Source organism: Equus asinus, chromosome 11 (assembly GCF_041296235.1).
Source record: "Equus asinus isolate D_3611 breed Donkey chromosome 11, EquAss-T2T_v2, whole genome shotgun sequence".
In the NCBI taxonomy this organism is placed as follows: domain Eukaryota; kingdom Metazoa; phylum Chordata; class Mammalia; order Perissodactyla; family Equidae; genus Equus; species Equus asinus.
Window position 1 is genome coordinate 23,314,077 of NC_091800.1, and position 16,516 is coordinate 23,330,592.

Genomic DNA, 16,516 nt, shown 5'->3' on the forward strand with positions numbered 1-16,516 from the left:
AGGGTGATGTTGGCCTTGTAGAATGTGTTAGGAAGTGATCCATCTTCCCCAATATTTTGGAATAATTTGAGAAAGCTAGGTTGAAAGTTTGGTAGAATTCTCCAGGGAAGCTGTCTGGTCCTGGCCTTTTATTTTTGGGGAGGTTTTCGATTACTGTTTCAATCTCTTTATTTGTGATTGGTCTGTTCGGATGATCTATTTCCTCTTGATTCAGCTTTCGGAGGTTCTAAGAGTGTAGGAATTTATCTATTTCTTCTAGATTGTCCATTTTTTTGGCATATAGTTTTTAATAGTATTCTCTTATAATATTTTCTATTTCTGTGGTATGTGTTGTAATTTCTCCTCTTTCATTTATAATTTTATTTATTTGAGCTTTCTCTCTTTTTTCCTTTGTGAGCCTGGCTAGGAGTTTGTCAGTTCTGTTTATCTTCTCAAAGAACCAGGTCTTAGTTTCATTGGTCCTTTTTACTGTCTTTTTTGTTTCAATTTCATCTATTTCTGCTCTGATTTTTATTATTTCCCTCCTTCTGCTGACTTTGGGCTTTGTTTGTTCTTCTTTTCCTAATTCTGTTAGGTGTAGTTTGAGATTGCTTATTTGGAATTTTTCCTGTTTGTTAAAGGTGAGCCTGTATTGTGATGAATTTCCCTCCTAGGACTGCTTTTGCTGCATCCCATATGAGTTGGTATCATATGTTTTCATTTTCATTTGTCTCCAGATATTTTATGATTTCTCCTTTAATTTCTTCAATGACTCATTGGTTGTTCAGTAGCATGTTATTTAGTCTCCACATCTTTGTCCCTTTCTCAGCTTTTTCCTTGTAGTTAATGTGTAGTTTCATAGCATATGATTGGAAAAGATGCTTATTATTTCAATCTTAAATTTATTGAGGCTTGCCTTGTTTCCCAACATATGGTCTATCCTTGAGAATGTTCCCTGTGCACTTGAGAAGAATGTGTATTCTGCTGGTTTTGGATGGAGTGTTCTATATATATCTATTGAATCCATCTGGTCAACTTTTTCACTTAATTCCACTGTCTTTCCTTGTGGACTTCCTGTCTGGATGATCTGTCTATTGATGTGAGTGGGGTGTCGAGGTCCCCTACTATTACTGTGTTGTTGTTGTTAATGTCTCCTTTTATGTTTAATAGTTGCTTTATGTACTTTGGTGTTCCTGTGTTGGGTGCATAGATATTGTACGTGTTTATGTCTTGGTGGAATGCCCCTTTTATCATTATATACTGCCCCTGTTTGTCTCTCTTTAGCTGTTTTGTCTTGAAGTCTACTTTGTGTGATATAAGTATGGCAACACCTGCTTTCTTTTGTTTGCCTTTAGCTTGGAGTATCATCTTCCATCCCTTCACTCTGGGCCTGTGTTTGTTGTTGGAGCTGAGATGTGTTTCTTGGAGGCAGCATATTGTTGAATCTTGTTTTTTAATCCATCCCACTGCTCTGTCTTTTGATTAGAGAATTCAATCTATTTACATTTAGAGTCATTATTGATTTATGAGTGCTTAATGCTGCCATTTTATCGCTCGTTTTCTGGTTCTCCTGCATTATTTTGTTTCTCGTCGCGTATTTTCAAACTACCAACTCAGTTGGGTGGTTTTCTATGCTGGTTTTCATAGTTTTCTCCTTATTTATTATTTGTGTCTCTGTTCTACTTATTTGTTTAGTGGTTACCATGAGGTTTGTATGAAAAATCTCATAGATGAGATAGTCCATTTTCTGATAACCTCTTGTTTCCTTAGACTAAGCTGATTCCATCCCTTTCCTCTTCCCTTTCTAAGTTGTTTTTGTCACATCTTATTCTATCTTGTGTTGTGAGTTTGTGTTTAAAATGACAAGATCATATTTATTTTTGGTGTTTTCCTTCCCTTTATCTTTTTTTTTCTTTCTACTTTTTCTCCCCAAACCCCCCAGTACATAGTTGTATATTTTAGTTGTGGGTCCTTCTAGTTGTGGCACGTGGGACACTGCCTCAGTGTGGGCTGACGAGTGGTGTCATGTCTGTGCCCAGGATCTGAACCAGCGAAACCCTGGCCTGCCGCAGCAGAGCACTCAAACTTAACCACTTGGCCACGGGGCCGGCCCCTCCTCCCCTTTATGTTTAATGTTATAATTGAATGTTTGCTAACGTGTTCTTATGGATAGCTTCAATTTTCTAATTTTGTCTACCTATTTATCTCCTTAATCAGGGCTTTGTTACCCCTTTCTTCTTTGTTTTTCAGGTATGAGGGCCTTCTTGGGGATTTCTTGTTGCAGGAATGGTTCTTATGGCGATGAACTCCCTTAGCTTTTGTTTATCTGGGAAAGTTTTTGTTTCTCCATCATGTCTGAAGGATATTTTCGCTGGATAGAGTATTTTTGGCTGAAAGTTTTTGTCTTTCAGAGATTTGAGTATGTCATTCCAGTCTTTCCTAGCCTGTAAGTTTCTGCTGAGAAACCTGCTGAAAGGCTGATAGGGGTTCCTCTGTAAGTTATTTTCTTCTGCCTTGCTGCCCTTGGTATCTTTGTCGTTGACTTTTGCCAGCTTCACTACTATATGCCTTGTAGTTGATCTTTTTACACTGATATAGTTAGGAGATCTAATGACTTCTTTCACTTGCATTTCCAGCCCTTTCCCCATACTTGGGAAGTTCTCTGCTATTATTTCTTTGAACAGGCTTTCTGCTCCATTCTCCTCTTCTCCCTCTGGAATATCTGTTCTCCTTATGTTGCATTTCCTAATTGAGTCAGATATTTCTTAGAGAATTTCTTCATTTCTTTTTCATCTTAGTTCTTCCTCTTCCTCCATGTGAAGCATTTCTCTATTTCTCTCCTCCATGTTGCTGATTCACTCCTCCATAATATCAGCTCTCTTCTTCAGGGAATCCATATTCTTCTTTATCTCATCCATTGTTTTTCATTTGCAATATTTCTGATTGGTTCTTCTTTATAGTTTCAATCTCTTTTGTGAAGTAGCTCCTGAATTCATTGAACTGTCTATCTGCATTTTTATGTAACTCTTTGAGCTTTTTATGATGGCTATTTTGAATTCTCTCTCATTTAGATTGTAGATTTGTGTGCCTTCAGGATTGATTTCTGGGTACTTGTCATTTTCCTTCTGGGCAGGAGATGTAATATATTTTTTCATATTGCTAGATGGCGTGGATTTGTGCTTCTGCCCTGTGGTAGTATTTGATCGCCACTTCCACCTGCCAGTGGGTGAGGGTCAAGAGCTGTATATTTTGAGCCTGCCACAATCTGCAGCTCAGTTCCCAGCTGCTCAATGAGGGTATCAGGCAGAGGGGAGGAGAGCTTTCTTTCTCCTTCATGTTCTTGGGGGCTTCTTGCTTTGCCCTTGCTATCTGCTCTCCTGTGGTCTTAGCTTGATGAAGACACCCCCTCGATAGCTAATCACCTCTCTGTGGGGCTTTCGCCTGGGCTGTGAGGGACCTCAGGGAGCCTTCTTGCGAAGGGCTGCCCCCTCCCCCTTTCCTCTTGGAGCTGCGCACAGTCCCTGGGTTGCTGCCCTTCGCAAGGGAGAGATTTCTCTTACCTCATTCCACTTCCTCGGGGGGGCTCCAGCACTTCCACCTTCCAACATGTGGCTGTGTGGGCCTTTCACTCGTCTTTTGTGTTGTGTGGACGTCCTCTGTTTGAATATGAATGTCCTTGTCATTGTATCTTAGAGGAGAGAGTTTACAGGGAGAGCTCACTCTGCCACGATGCTGACGTCACTCCCCATTGTAATTTTTACGTATTATTTGTCTGTGCCAAGTATCTGTGGACCAAAGGAATGTTGGTATTGGGAAGAAGTTTACTGCGTTTCACCACTATGCTAGACCTGCTTTATAGCGAAGAGTTTAGTAATTTCTCCTTTGGAAAATCAATTAGAATAGTTTTCCTGCACTCCTTACCTCTATCCCCTCCCTCAGTTTGTCCAGAGACATTCTATTTCCTTATTAAGGTCTATGTTATTCCACTCTGTAAGAGGGTGAGCATTAGTGGTGATCTGAATGGGTTAAGACAGTCAAAACTGAACAGGATTGTCATAACAATCAGTTGTAAGGATAAATGAAGTTTAGCAGGAACTACTACCTATGAAATTGTTTATGAAATGAAACATCTTGTAGCAAGCTTAATGTTGTTTCTAGTTTTCTCTTCATTGTGTGTGTGTGTGTGTGTGTGTGTTTTAAGAGAGATGTTGTCTGTTGCATGGCCTAGCAGAGCTCTTTGACATGCAAACAATACTGCTGCTGCTGATAGAATGCCTCAATCTTAGAGGCAGACAACGCAGCTTCTTTATCAGATGAGGAAGGATCCCCAGAGAGGTTAATTGACTGTTCACTGGTCCCCAGTTAAAGGTTGCAGAATGGCCACTCGAACTCAGATCTTACAGTTCTGAGCTTAGCATCCTTTTATTTCTATGACACCACAAATCTTACGGGGCAGTAGTGATATGCATTGATGAGGCTAAGAAGCCAGACTGATGCCCTAATAGTAGGGAGAGTCCCAGGTGGTACTTCAAACGCGTCTCAGTTACCCCTCTTGTTTCTAATGCCCTTGCTGGCCTTCCCCTATCTCTCCATGCTCTTCATCCTTATTTGACGACTGCTACCAATGTCTAGCCTCCATTCCTGCATGTCTGGGGCGTCTTTTCCCTTATTAATTAGGCTGATAATGGTTGTAAAAGGATTTGTCTTTAGACAGTCTTAGATGCCCTTTCTCCAATCATAACTTTTAATTTCTGTGAAAATTCCCAACATTAGAGTTCTGGGGCCCCTCTTTATATTGTGCTGGCAGACAGGACATTTCCTGGCTGCTTTTCCTGTGTAATTTCATAATGGGTATCAGAGATTTAGTGATGAGATCAAATAAGGCAGAGAGGGCTAAGGAGTGAGGCAGGAAAGGAAATGCTTCAGTTAATCTCCCAGAACAACCCACAATTGAGGCATGTTCTCTCTGGCCTTACTGGAGGCCCCAGCTTGCAGAATAGAAGGAGCCAAGGTCTGCTCAGTGGGAAGAGGCCTGGGCTGGGAACCTGGAGACCTGAGTCCTGGATCTAGCTCTTCCAGTAACCTTGTGGCTTTGGGCGGTGAATGTAATCTCTCTGACCTTCACATTCCTCATGCAGAGGATGAAACCGTCTGACCACTGGATAATTGGTATCCGTAACTCAGAAATTCTGAGTTTATAACTCAACATTGATCAGCTTTGGGGCCTATGAAGTTATCTCCAGAACCTGCTGCCTTTGCCGACAGAAGGAACAGGACTCACCATTTGAAGCCATCCCCTTGGGGGTGATACAGTCTCTAAGTATGGATGGTGCTGAACCTCTGAGACGGTTGTAGGGTGATTTGTGTAAAGAAATCATGAGCAGAGAAACCAATACTGTCTAAGGAGGCTATTTCAGATTGACTTTCTAGTTTCAAAAGATGTAAAATGCTTTCCACCAATGTGTGTTTAACCAAGTGCCTTCCTCCTTGTTTCCCACCCCTCTCTTTTTAATAACAAGGAAATGGGCTTTCATGCTTCTCCGGCCCAGAGAAACCCCAACGCTCATCACCTGGACCACAAGGCGGAAATAAAGCAGTAGGTAGAACAGAAAGATAAACTGAAGCTCTTGTCTAAGTGTCTCTCTGCCTGGGCCCCATTCTGCCATCCTGTGCTTCCCACCAGGCCTTCCACCTGGATCAGTTTCTTTACCTTTGTAATGTGAACCCTCTAAAACAGTTGCAGCCAATAGAACTTTCTGCATTGCCTAGTGTGGTAGCCACTAGCTGCTGAGCACTTGAAATGCAGCTGCTATGACTGGGGAACTGAATTTTTAATTTCATTTAATTTAAACTAATTTAAATAACCTCCTATGGCTGGTGGCTAACAGATTGGAGCACCCTTAGGTTGGGAAGAAGAGCATGTGGACTTTTGCTCTGATAATATTTTAAGACTTTATTTCAATGGGTTCTAGAACTAGGGTCCCAGGATAGGAATCATGGCCAAGTGGAAAGAAAATGGCCCAGGAAGCAGGAGACCTGAGTTCATTCATTGTTGCACATGTTGCCTTATTCATTCAACAAACACTAGGCTGCTGTTTTATGCAGGGCACTGTGCCAGGTGCTGGGGATGCGCAGAATGTCATCCCTCCCTTAGAGGGGCCCTTACTCTGGCTGGGAAACAGTGGATGAGCAGTGATTCAGGTGGGGTCTGGGAGGTCTGGGAAGCTGACAAGCAGGGGACACATGATCTGAAACTCACAAGGAGTGGAAGCTTGTCAGGCTGAGGGTGTGGGAGTAAGGGTGGGAATGAGGGTCTTCTGGGGCGCAGAGGCAGGGGGCCTTCAGGGCTTTGTGTGGTCTGCTCGGGTTGGCGTGCCTGGAGCACAGGGACTGGCAGGAGAGGCATCTGTAAACCTAGAGAGGGGCGGTTTCTCAGGACCTTGGGCTGCAGCCCAACAAGATGCGGCTTCAGTCGCACAGGCCAGTGGTTTCAGACTGTGGTTAAGATGCGTTAGAGCTTCCACAGCCACTTGGTTGGAATTTCATGGATGCTTACGCTAACGTGAGACTGCAGCTGTCACCCATGAGCCTGGATTTCAAACTTTGGTGTTCATCGAGACAGCTTAACTCTTCTCACTGACTCTATTTTAAGTTAAAGATTGAATGTATAATTAAGTTTATACTAGTAAAATATTGCTTTTGTCAGTGTTTTCTTGGGAGTCTATATAAGACTGCATTTTGAAAAAAGAGCTGTAGGCAGCCATAGACTGAGATGTTAAACCTCTTTGGGGCTGGATTCCTAGCTTCTGGGCCTCAGCTCCCTCACCTATGGGTTGGAGGGAACACGTCAGCCAGGGGCAGGCAGGGGCTGGGTCTCCACATCTCTGTCACATCCTTGTAGCAATGATTAAACCTCTAGATGTTCCCTCAGATGGCTGGTGTCAGGGAGAGAGTCTTACTTTCATTTAAGCCCTTGGTGGTCTGTCCCAGACATGTGACAAAGGCAAGTCTTTGTACTGAGTCCTCAGGAGGGGACCAGCCATAATCCAAGTGACAGGCGGTACCTAATATGTCAATGTTGCTGTGTTGCTTTCCAGGTGGAAGAAGTCTTTCCTGTGCAGCCTGGTGTTTGGCATCCCTGTTATGGGTTTAATGATCTATATGATGATACCCAGCAACGAGCCCCATGAGTCTATGTTCCTGAACCACAACATCATTCCAGGACTGTCCATTCTAAATCTCGTCTTCTTTATCTTGTGTACCCTTGTCCAGGTGTGTATCAGAAAGCAGAGCAGCCCTCTGCCCCCATGCCTGTGTGTGGCCAGCGGATGCTCTGCCTCTTACGTCGGGCACGGCCCCTCAGCTTGCTTTAAGCAGTCCTTTATTGCAGCTCTCCTGACCCACTCCAGCCAGTGGCTGCTTTTTTTCTGTGTTATGACTACATTGGGTGGGGGGTGTCCTCTATAACCTAGGGACCTAAAAGGGACCTGGTTTCACTGTCAGTTTCACGGCTGATTGCAGGTGATCGAACTCTCCCTGGAATAGTAACCCCTGTGCTGCAAGGATTGGTGAACGAGTTCGTCTCCAATTTACTTGTTGTTTAGCTTAATTTTCCTTTGTTAAAAGCAGCAGCTGGACCACCCTGCAGCTCATGCTTCTCTTTAACTTCCTATTTTAAATGGCAGGAATGTGGTCCTGAGGAAGTTAAAATTTAAAAGAGACAGGCCTCATGGAATTTCCACTCTGGGCATGATATTAACAAACGAGCTGTTTCTGGTGGGAAGTGTGTCCTCCATATATTTTGGAATATAAAATTAAACTCCTGACTTAATATTAGAATGTTTAGGACTGCTTAGGGGCAAGTATCTGTAGGCTGAAATTGGTTTTTTCTGTGTTTTCTTTTTAACTACAAATGCACATTTTTTGTAAACAATTCAAGCCATACTGAAGTCTAAGAAGAAAAGAGAAAGATGTTTCACTAACCGCACCCTGCCTGCAGCCCAATCCCCTTCTCCAGGGTGACTTTGGTATTATTACTAGTCAGGCATGTATCTTTCCAGACCTTCATCTATCTAGAGAAAATACACATTTACGTGTGTGTGTGTGTACATGTCCACATAAGGCAGACGCAGACTTTTTTTTTTTTTAAAGATTTTATTTTTTCCTTTTTCTCCCCAAAGCCCCCTGGTACACAGTTGTATATTCTTCGTTGTGGGTCCTTCTAGTTGTGGCATGTGGGACGCTGCCTCAGCGTGGCTCGACGAGCAGTGCCATGTCCGCGCCCAGGATTCAAACCAACGAAACACTGGGGCGCCTGCAGCGGAGCGTGTGAACTTAACCACTTGGCCACAGGGCCAGCCCCCACAGACTTTTTTTTTAACTGAAATGGGATCATACTAGATGTACTGGTTTATCACTGGCTTTTTTGCTTAACCATTGTTATGGACATCGTTCCCACCAGTGGTTTATAGATCCAGCACATCCTCCTTAGGGCCTGCCTAGCACTGCCCACAGTATAAATGAAGCATGATCTATTTCACCATTTTCCTACTGATGGACATTTAGGTGGTTTGCTCTAGGTTTTAAAGGTCTCCCATGCCCTCGATCATCCATTTCTCTGGCCAGTGGTCTTTGGAATCAGGAAATATACTCCATAAATATCAATGACAGAGGAAAAAGTAATGTCAAATTGTGGGTGGACCTAGAGTGTTTGCGATCCTGGGGGCTTCTGGGGCCCTGGTTGCCCCCTGAACTCTGCCCCCTGCTTGTCGCAGCTGTCACTCTCCCCTCCTGTCTTTCAGTTCCTCGGTGGGTGGTACTTCTATGTTCAGGCCTACAAATCTCTGAGGCACAGGGCGGCCAACATGGACGTGCTCATCGTGCTGGCCACAAGCATTGCCTATGTCTACTCCCTCTCCATCCTGGTGGTGGCCATTGCCGAGAAGGCTGAGAGCAGCCCTGTGACGTTCTTCGACACGCCCCCCATGCTCTTCGTGTTCATTGCCCTGGGGCGGTGGCTGGAACACGTGGCAAAGGTAATTATAGTTGCAGGGTAAAAAAAGAGCCGTTTCTTCAGTAATACAAACCTTAATTCATCCAAACACCGTGTTTAGAATTACTAATTATACACAATCTACAGAAAGACTTAAAGAAATGTGAAACCTATATATAATTAAGTGCTCTGATCACTAATCTCCAAATTGGTTGCTACTTCTGAAATCCCAGCTAATCTGGTTAATTATTAAAACCTTTGTTCAGGTGCCTCGTGTTACGGAAAGAACCTTCGATTTCAGGTCAGAGCTCACACCGTCTCGTAGTACATAACTGACTGTATACCTTATTGGTCTAGAAATCTATATTTCCACGCTAAGGTCATGCCATTTTTAACACCGTGCATTGTGCTTGGCATTTTAATGTGTTCTATAAAAGACTGGGACTCAGGCCCTAAAAGAAAACAGTCAGTGGGCAGATTGATATTGTTTTTCAGTCTGAAATGTAATTCATGGAGCTTAGAGGCGTTGTACCTTCCATGTGGTGATGACATGGCTGTGTGTCAATGGGCTGTGAGTAACACCCATCCTGGGAGAGCCTTTTGGCGTGTGGTGTGGCTGAGTTGAGGGGGCAGCCTTTTTCTGCAGGGGTTCTCTTTAACACCAGCCTTGTGGGTATCGGTCTGGGCTTGCACAGGTCAGCTTATTATAGCTCTTGTTTTACGTTCTGGTTATTTCTTAGAGCAAAACCTCAGAAGCCCTTGCAAAACTCATGTCTCTCCAAGCCACAGAAGCCACTGTCGTGACCCTTGGCCAGGACAATTTAATCATCAGGTGGGTTATCTTCAAGAAGTCTTTGATCAGTTTATATCAATCTGTGTAATACGCATTGAACACCCATTGTGTACGTGCCATTACACCAGACTGGTGAGGGCAGGCAAAGACATTTACAGTGAGGTCCATCCTCTCCATCCAGTTAAGTAGACAAGGCATTTACTGAAAGATAGGCAAGAGTTCAAGGTGGTATGTATGTGCCAAATGACAAATGAGAGGTATAGACGGTTAGTATTCCTGGAATTAGGAGAGGAAGGCTAGTGGTGGTCAAGGAAAGCTTCACAGGGAACATGAAATTGAGAGCTGGACCTTCCTTGCAAGATTGGGAGGATTCAGACAGGCTGAGAGATAAGGGCCTCAACTTGCCAAAGAATAAAAATGGGACTAGTATTGTTCTTCTTCATAAAATTGGCATATATTAAAAACAATAATAATTGTTATTATTGCTAGAACTTACATAGCATTTACTGTTTGCCAGACACAATTCTAATCTCTTGGTATTTAACAACAACAACAAAAACTTTGAGGAAGGGACTGTTATTACCCTTATTTTACAGATGAGGAAACCGAGTTTCAGAGAGGCTAAGCACCTGGCCCAAGGTCACACAGGTATTAAGTAGTGGAACTGAGATAGAACCCAAGCTCTTGGTTCCAGAGTCCATGTTCTTTCACATACTGACTCTTAAAGGGTATTTAATAATATGGACATTTTTTACAAATTAAGGCATCTGTATTTCCCTGGTCAGCCTCTTTTTCATATTCTAGGCAATGGTTATTTCAGGCCTTATTCCTGAAATTTCTCTCTGGCCCCACCACTTTCCCCTTTAGCCTGTACTCTCACATCTGACTGCTGAAAATAGAAGCCGTCAAGTGGGAAAACCATCCATTTCCTGTCACTCAGCTAGGAAGCTAGGCTTCCTCACTGCACCCTCCCTCCGTCCCGCCCTGGTGGGAGAAGAGGCGGCCCTCCCCTTGGGCCTCTGCTCAGAAACTCCCTCTGACCATCTCCTGTTGCTCTTCAGTGTGTTTGTCTTGGCTGATTCTTGCCATCCAGGGTGACGAATATTCCAAACTCTCCCATTGTTGGCACAGCTGCCCCGGGCCGGCCCCCTGGCCGAGTGGTTGAGTTCCGGGGCTCTGCTTTGGCAGCCCAGGGTTTCACCTGTTTGGATCCTGGGCACAGACATGGCAGCGCTCTTCAGGCCATGCTGAGGAGGTATCCCACATAGCACCACCAGAGGGACGTACAACTAGAAAAACAACCATGTACTGGGGGACTTTGGGGAGAAGAAGAAGAAGAAAAAAAAATTGGCAACAGATGTTAGCCCAGGTGCCAGTCTTTAAAGAAAAAAAAACCCAGCTGTCCTATGCCCCCACTGTGCACTTGCCCGTCCATCACACTGTGCCAGTGCCAGGTCACTAGATGTGTCCTCCAAGAGACTGGGCCCTCTGAGGGCTGGGACGGGCCCCTTGCTTCTCAGCGGGACACTCAGCAAGCCCTTGTTGAGTACGTGAACCCGTGAATGAGGCACAGGCTGACTGCAGCCCAGCAGCAGTGGGGGTTGCCTGGATGCTGGCTTTTGAGTCATAATCAGAATTATGGCAATGATAGCTGAGATTTGAGAACTTACTGGGTACCAGGTACACTACTCAGCAGTTTGCATAAATTATCTAGTTTACCCTTGATAGCTACCCTGTGAGGTAGGTGCTATCGTGATCCCCGATCTCCCTAGGAAGAATCTAAAGTTCAGTGAGGTGAAGTAACTTAGCTAAAGTCCATGACAGGTGAGTGGCAGAGCTGGGACTGGGGCCCTGGAGACACAGAGCCACCCCCTCTCACCCACTACACTGTCTCCCAGACAGGAGGGCCCCGTGTGACAAAGCAGTTGGCACTGTGGGCTTCCATGTGCACTTGACTGCTTCAGTGGCCCTAAACTAGTTATACGCCTCGGCTGCTTTTTTCTTTTTTTAAAGATTTTATTTTTTCCTTTTTCTCCCCAAAGCCCCCCGTGACTGCAGCCCCATGGTGCTTACTATACAGAGGCCAGTCAGTAGTGACAGCATCCAGTGGGTGACAGTGGAAGTCACCAGCTTTCCCTGGGCGCACACTGTATGTCAGGCACTGTGCTAAGCAGTGCATATGCACCATCTCAGTGAATCCTGGGAAAAGTCACCATGGTGGAAGGGCGGACACTGTGGCTTTGACTTGCATCACACCACTGCCCTGTCACTCTCTCCAGCACCCTGATGAGGACTCTGTCTCAGTTGAGGCCGAGTCTGTGTCCTGGCCCTGGCCCTTGGCTGTGTCCCTGGCACCTGGGGCTCACGGGGCACTCGGGTGGGCTCAGGGAGGCTGCATCTGCTCAGGCGGCCGCATTGACCACACAGGCGGAGCGTGTGCACAGCTGCGGAGGGGGTGGCGTGGTGGCCGGAGCAGGGCCTGTGCACGCGGCGGGCCATTGAGTCCTCACTGCACAGAGGACACTCCTGAACACATTTTTAAGTAGAAAATGTTGATGTAAATATGTCATATCTCTGTCTGCACATGCTGGTTCCTAAGTTTTATACATTTATACATAGCAATTTGGATGTTCAGTTCTGTGCCTTTCTAAAAAATCTTCAGGCTTTTGCTCAAATAGGGGTGACTATCACTCGCCTCGTGTGGTTTTTGGAGGATTCAGTGAGATAAAAACGTAAAAATCTAGCAGAGTTCCTGTACTCAGTAAATGTCTGTTTTTCCTTCTCGTGTCAATAGGGTGACTTTTTGACCCTTCCTCTCTGTGATAGTTTAAATGCAGTCTTCGTGGAATGAGAGGAACATATAAAATAAGCTCAAGCCCTGCGTGTCGTACGCACCTGCTTTTCTCACTTTTTCACTGCTTGTTCATGAGCCAGTGTTACATATACAGTTAAGTATGTTTGGCCCACGTGATGCTTTTACAGTGATGCTGTCAGAGCCGGCTGTGGTTCCCCGGAGCCCCTTCTGGCTTTCTCACTCTGTTCCTGCCCTGCGCTTCTCCCTCCCCGCCATCTGTCTGTCTCTCTGCGGGACCATTCCCACCAGCATACAATTCACACGTACGTACAGTTCACAATTTCATCTTAATCCACTCCCTCTTCTACTGCTCTGTTTTTCTCTTTCCTTTCACAGCAAAACTTCTTTTAAAAGTTGTCCTTAGCTGCTGTCTTTGTATCCTCATTTCACATTCTCTCCTCCTTGCATTCCAGCTGAGCTTCTGCCTCCACCAATTTCTAAAGTCGCTTTTGCCAAAGACATCAAATAATTTCCATGTACCCAATTCCAACTGTTTGTTTTTTGTTTTTTGGGTTTTTTTTGGTGAGGAAGAAGATTAACATCTGTTGCCAGGCTTCCTTTTTTTTTTTGTTTTTTGGTTGAGGAAGATTTGCCCTGAGCCAACATCCGTGCCAATCTTCCTCTATTTTGTATGTGGGTCGCCACCACAGCATGGCTGATGAGTGATGTAGGTCCACGCCCAGGAACTGAACCTGTGAACCTCTGCCACCAAATTGGGGTGTGCCGGACTTAACCACTATGCCACCAGGCCGGCCGTACTGTTGATTTTTTTAATCCTCATTTCAACCTCTCACCAGCATTTTTACCCTTTAATGTCCCTTTACATTTTTTTCTTTTTTATTAAACTATAACTTACATTCACAGAAGTACACAAATCCTGAGTGTAGTGTGTGATGAATTTTACATAGACTTGCATCTGTGTGACTACGCCTGCAGTTTTTGACATCATTGGACAGGCACTCCCTCCTTCGGATCCTCACTCTCTCTCCTTTTCCTCCTACGTCACTGGCTGCCCCTCTGCATTCTCCCTAGCTGGCCATTCAGCTCCTGCTTAGCTTCCAAATGTTGGCACATCCCGGGACTTAGTTCTAGGACTCTCTTTTCCAGTTACGCTGCTACGTAAGCTCATACCATTTCAAGATTTAAATACGTCTGTATTTTGTCAGTTCCTAGATTTGTACCTCTAGGTCGGACCTCTTCTCTCAGCTCAAATGATATTGTTGACTCCCTTATTTGACATTTCTATGTGGAAGTCTATAGGCATCTCTTCCGCCTCCCTCCCTCAGCTGCTTCTCCATGTTGTCTCCACTCATTAAATTATTTCTCATCCAGCTGGTTGCTCAAACCGAAAACTGAGAGCTCAAATTGGATTCTTTTCTTCTGCATTCAGTGCATCTGTGCATCTTGTTGATGTGTCCCCAGAAATATCCCAGGTATTTCTTCTCTCCGTCTCCCACCCACACCTTTGCGGTCTTTTGTTTGGGCTGCTGCAACAGCCTAACTCTTCTCAGCTTCTATTGCAGCCCGTACAGTCTGTTCTTATGCAGCAGCCAGAGAGAGGACTTGAAAGTGTGAATCTGATTGTCATTTTCCCACTAAAAACCTTGCGTCCAAAGCCCATACTCTGTAAGACTCAACATGATGTGTACTCTGCGTGCTTCACTGACTTACCCCATCTTCCTGTTTCTCAAAGACACCCTTCCTGCCTGCCTTAGGACCTTTGCATTAGCTGTTTTTTCTCCCTTGAATTTCCTTTCCCCCCTATGTTGGCCCCTCTTGTCATCCACATCTCAGCTCAAAGGTCATCTTCCAAGTGAGGCCTTCTCAATTCTCTCCTCCTCCTCTCCCAATTAAAGGAGCCCTCCAGTCACATTGTTTTCATCACAGCACTTACGATCTTGTTTGTTTTCTGTTTCCTCCACAGAATTGGTGTTCATCATGAGGGTAGGGACTTTGCTGTCCTGTTCACAGCTATATTCCCTGGGCCTCATATAGTGCCTGGCACTTAGTAGCTGCACAATAAATATTGACTTAATCTGAAAACGACAGATAAAATGAATACTGCTGCTTGATGTAAAGCAAGTATAGTGTAACCAGTCCAACAGTTTGTCCAGAACTCAACCTGGAGGGTGAGCTCCTGTGAGTTGCCATGTGTGTGACTTGAGTGACATTTGTTGCAGAGAGGAGCAAGTGCCCATGGAGCTGGTGCAGCGGGGTGATGTCATCAAGGTTGTCCCTGGGGGAAAGTTCCCAGTGGATGGGAAAGTCCTGGAAGGCAATACAATGGCTGACGAGTCCCTCATCACAGGTTAGGTGACTTGTTTCACATTCCCTTCGGGTGGGTATCAGCACAGTTGCCAGGTTACGTGACTGCTGAATGGGGCTTAGTACGTGATGGTTGGTCTCTCTTCTCCACTTCTAGGAGAAGCCATGCCAGTCACTAAGAAACCCGGAAGCATAGTGATTGCCGGATCGATAAATGCACATGGCTCTGTCCTCGTTACTGCCACCCATGTGGGCAACGACACCACTTTGGCTCAGATTGTGAAATTGGTGGAAGAGGCTCAGATGTCAAAGGTAACGAAGACATTTAAAAAACAATATAACTCTGCTTCTTCGTTTTAGAAATTATTCCAAGAGTTCTGTAGAATCATGCAGATTTATTGAGTAGAGATTGATTAGTAAACATAGTTAATGGGCGAGCTAAGAATCCCAGGCCCTGTCCATGCTTGCGCTCTTTTCTTTGTTTACAGATTGTAACTTCTCATGGTATTTGTGTTTTATTTTCATAGGCACCCATTCAGCAACTGGCTGACCGGTTTAGTGGATATTTTGTGCCATTTATCATCATCATTTCCACTTTGACGTTGGTGGTATGGATTATAATCGGTTTTATCGATTTTGGTATTGTTCAGAAATACTTTCGTGTAAGTTGAATGCTTTGGGCAGGATGGTTGTTGGGTTTTAAGTAATCTATTGCCCTTAATCCTATTCTCTCATGCCTTAGAGTCATTGGGCTTTAATTACCCATTACATTTTATTTGCTTGCTTCACTTATTGGCAGCAAAATCTTAGCCAGGGTACAACAGTCAGCCACTCTACTTCTGCAGGTTTTTATTAAAGATGCTCATTACTTTCTAGTTAGATAATTTCATAGTTGTCTCTCAGTTGTAGTACTTAAAGCATTTACATTATGCAGTATTGTCCATTTTTGAGATTATGAGGTACACATCATAGAAGATAGGTCACTTAACAATTTTGATGGTATAATAATATTACTTAACAAATTTTAAGAAAAATGTATTTTTGCTATGCTTATAAATACCATCTTTAACCTTGCAGCTTCCCGAGCAATGCTAATAGCTTTTTAATAATTAAATATTTATTAAAAATTCTGTATGAGGCAATGGAATATACATTTTTGAGTCTAAAAAGTGGATAAAGAGTACTATCTTAGGAAATACGGTTTTATCAAACTCCAAAAAGTGGAAAGTGCAAACAGGTTTTTTTCTTCAGAAATAAAGCTGTATACACCAGTATTCGCAATTGGGGGTGATTTTGTCGCCCCAGGGACATCTGGCCGTGTCTGCAGACATTTTTGGTGGTCATGACTGAGGAGGGCTGCTACCAGCACCTGGTGGAGGAGGTCAGGGATGCTGCCAAACATCCCACAATGCACAGGACAGACCCCACAACAAAGAAGTATCTGGCCCCAAATGTCAGTAGCACTGAGGTTTAGAAACCTCGATATACATAAAAAGCTAATGGCCCACTTAGAGGGTATTTGATAACTGCCCAGTGAGTGGAACAGTGTTTTACCTTGCTTTAAAAAATATCTCATGCTTAGCCCCGTCTAGTGTGTATTTTACCTTAGAGCAATAGAATAAGAAACTACAAA

General features: G+C 44.3%; 1 protein-coding gene across 7 annotated transcripts in view; it reads left to right on the plus strand.

Annotated features, from left to right (window-relative positions):
- The window catches only part of ATP7B (ATPase copper transporting beta), a 110,245-nt gene that overhangs the window by 72,636 nt on the left and 21,093 nt on the right, over positions 1-16,516 (plus strand). For 6 of the 7 annotated variants that reach the window (XR_011506879.1, XM_014851386.3, XM_044777221.2 and 3 more), the window contains 7 exons: positions 5,499-5,575; positions 7,077-7,251; positions 8,781-9,014; positions 9,712-9,803; positions 14,799-14,926; positions 15,041-15,195; positions 15,411-15,545. Coding sequence is in view for 6 of the 7 variants with exons in the window: in XM_014851386.3 (XP_014706872.2) it covers positions 5,499-5,575; positions 7,077-7,251; positions 8,781-9,014; positions 9,712-9,803; positions 14,799-14,926; positions 15,041-15,195; positions 15,411-15,545 (996 nt within the window). In the remaining variant the exon portion in view is untranslated. The remainder of the gene's footprint in view (positions 1-5,498; positions 5,576-7,076; positions 7,252-8,780; positions 9,015-9,711; positions 9,804-14,798; positions 14,927-15,040; positions 15,196-15,410; positions 15,546-16,516) is intronic. The other variant, XM_044777218.2, reaches the window with a different exon arrangement.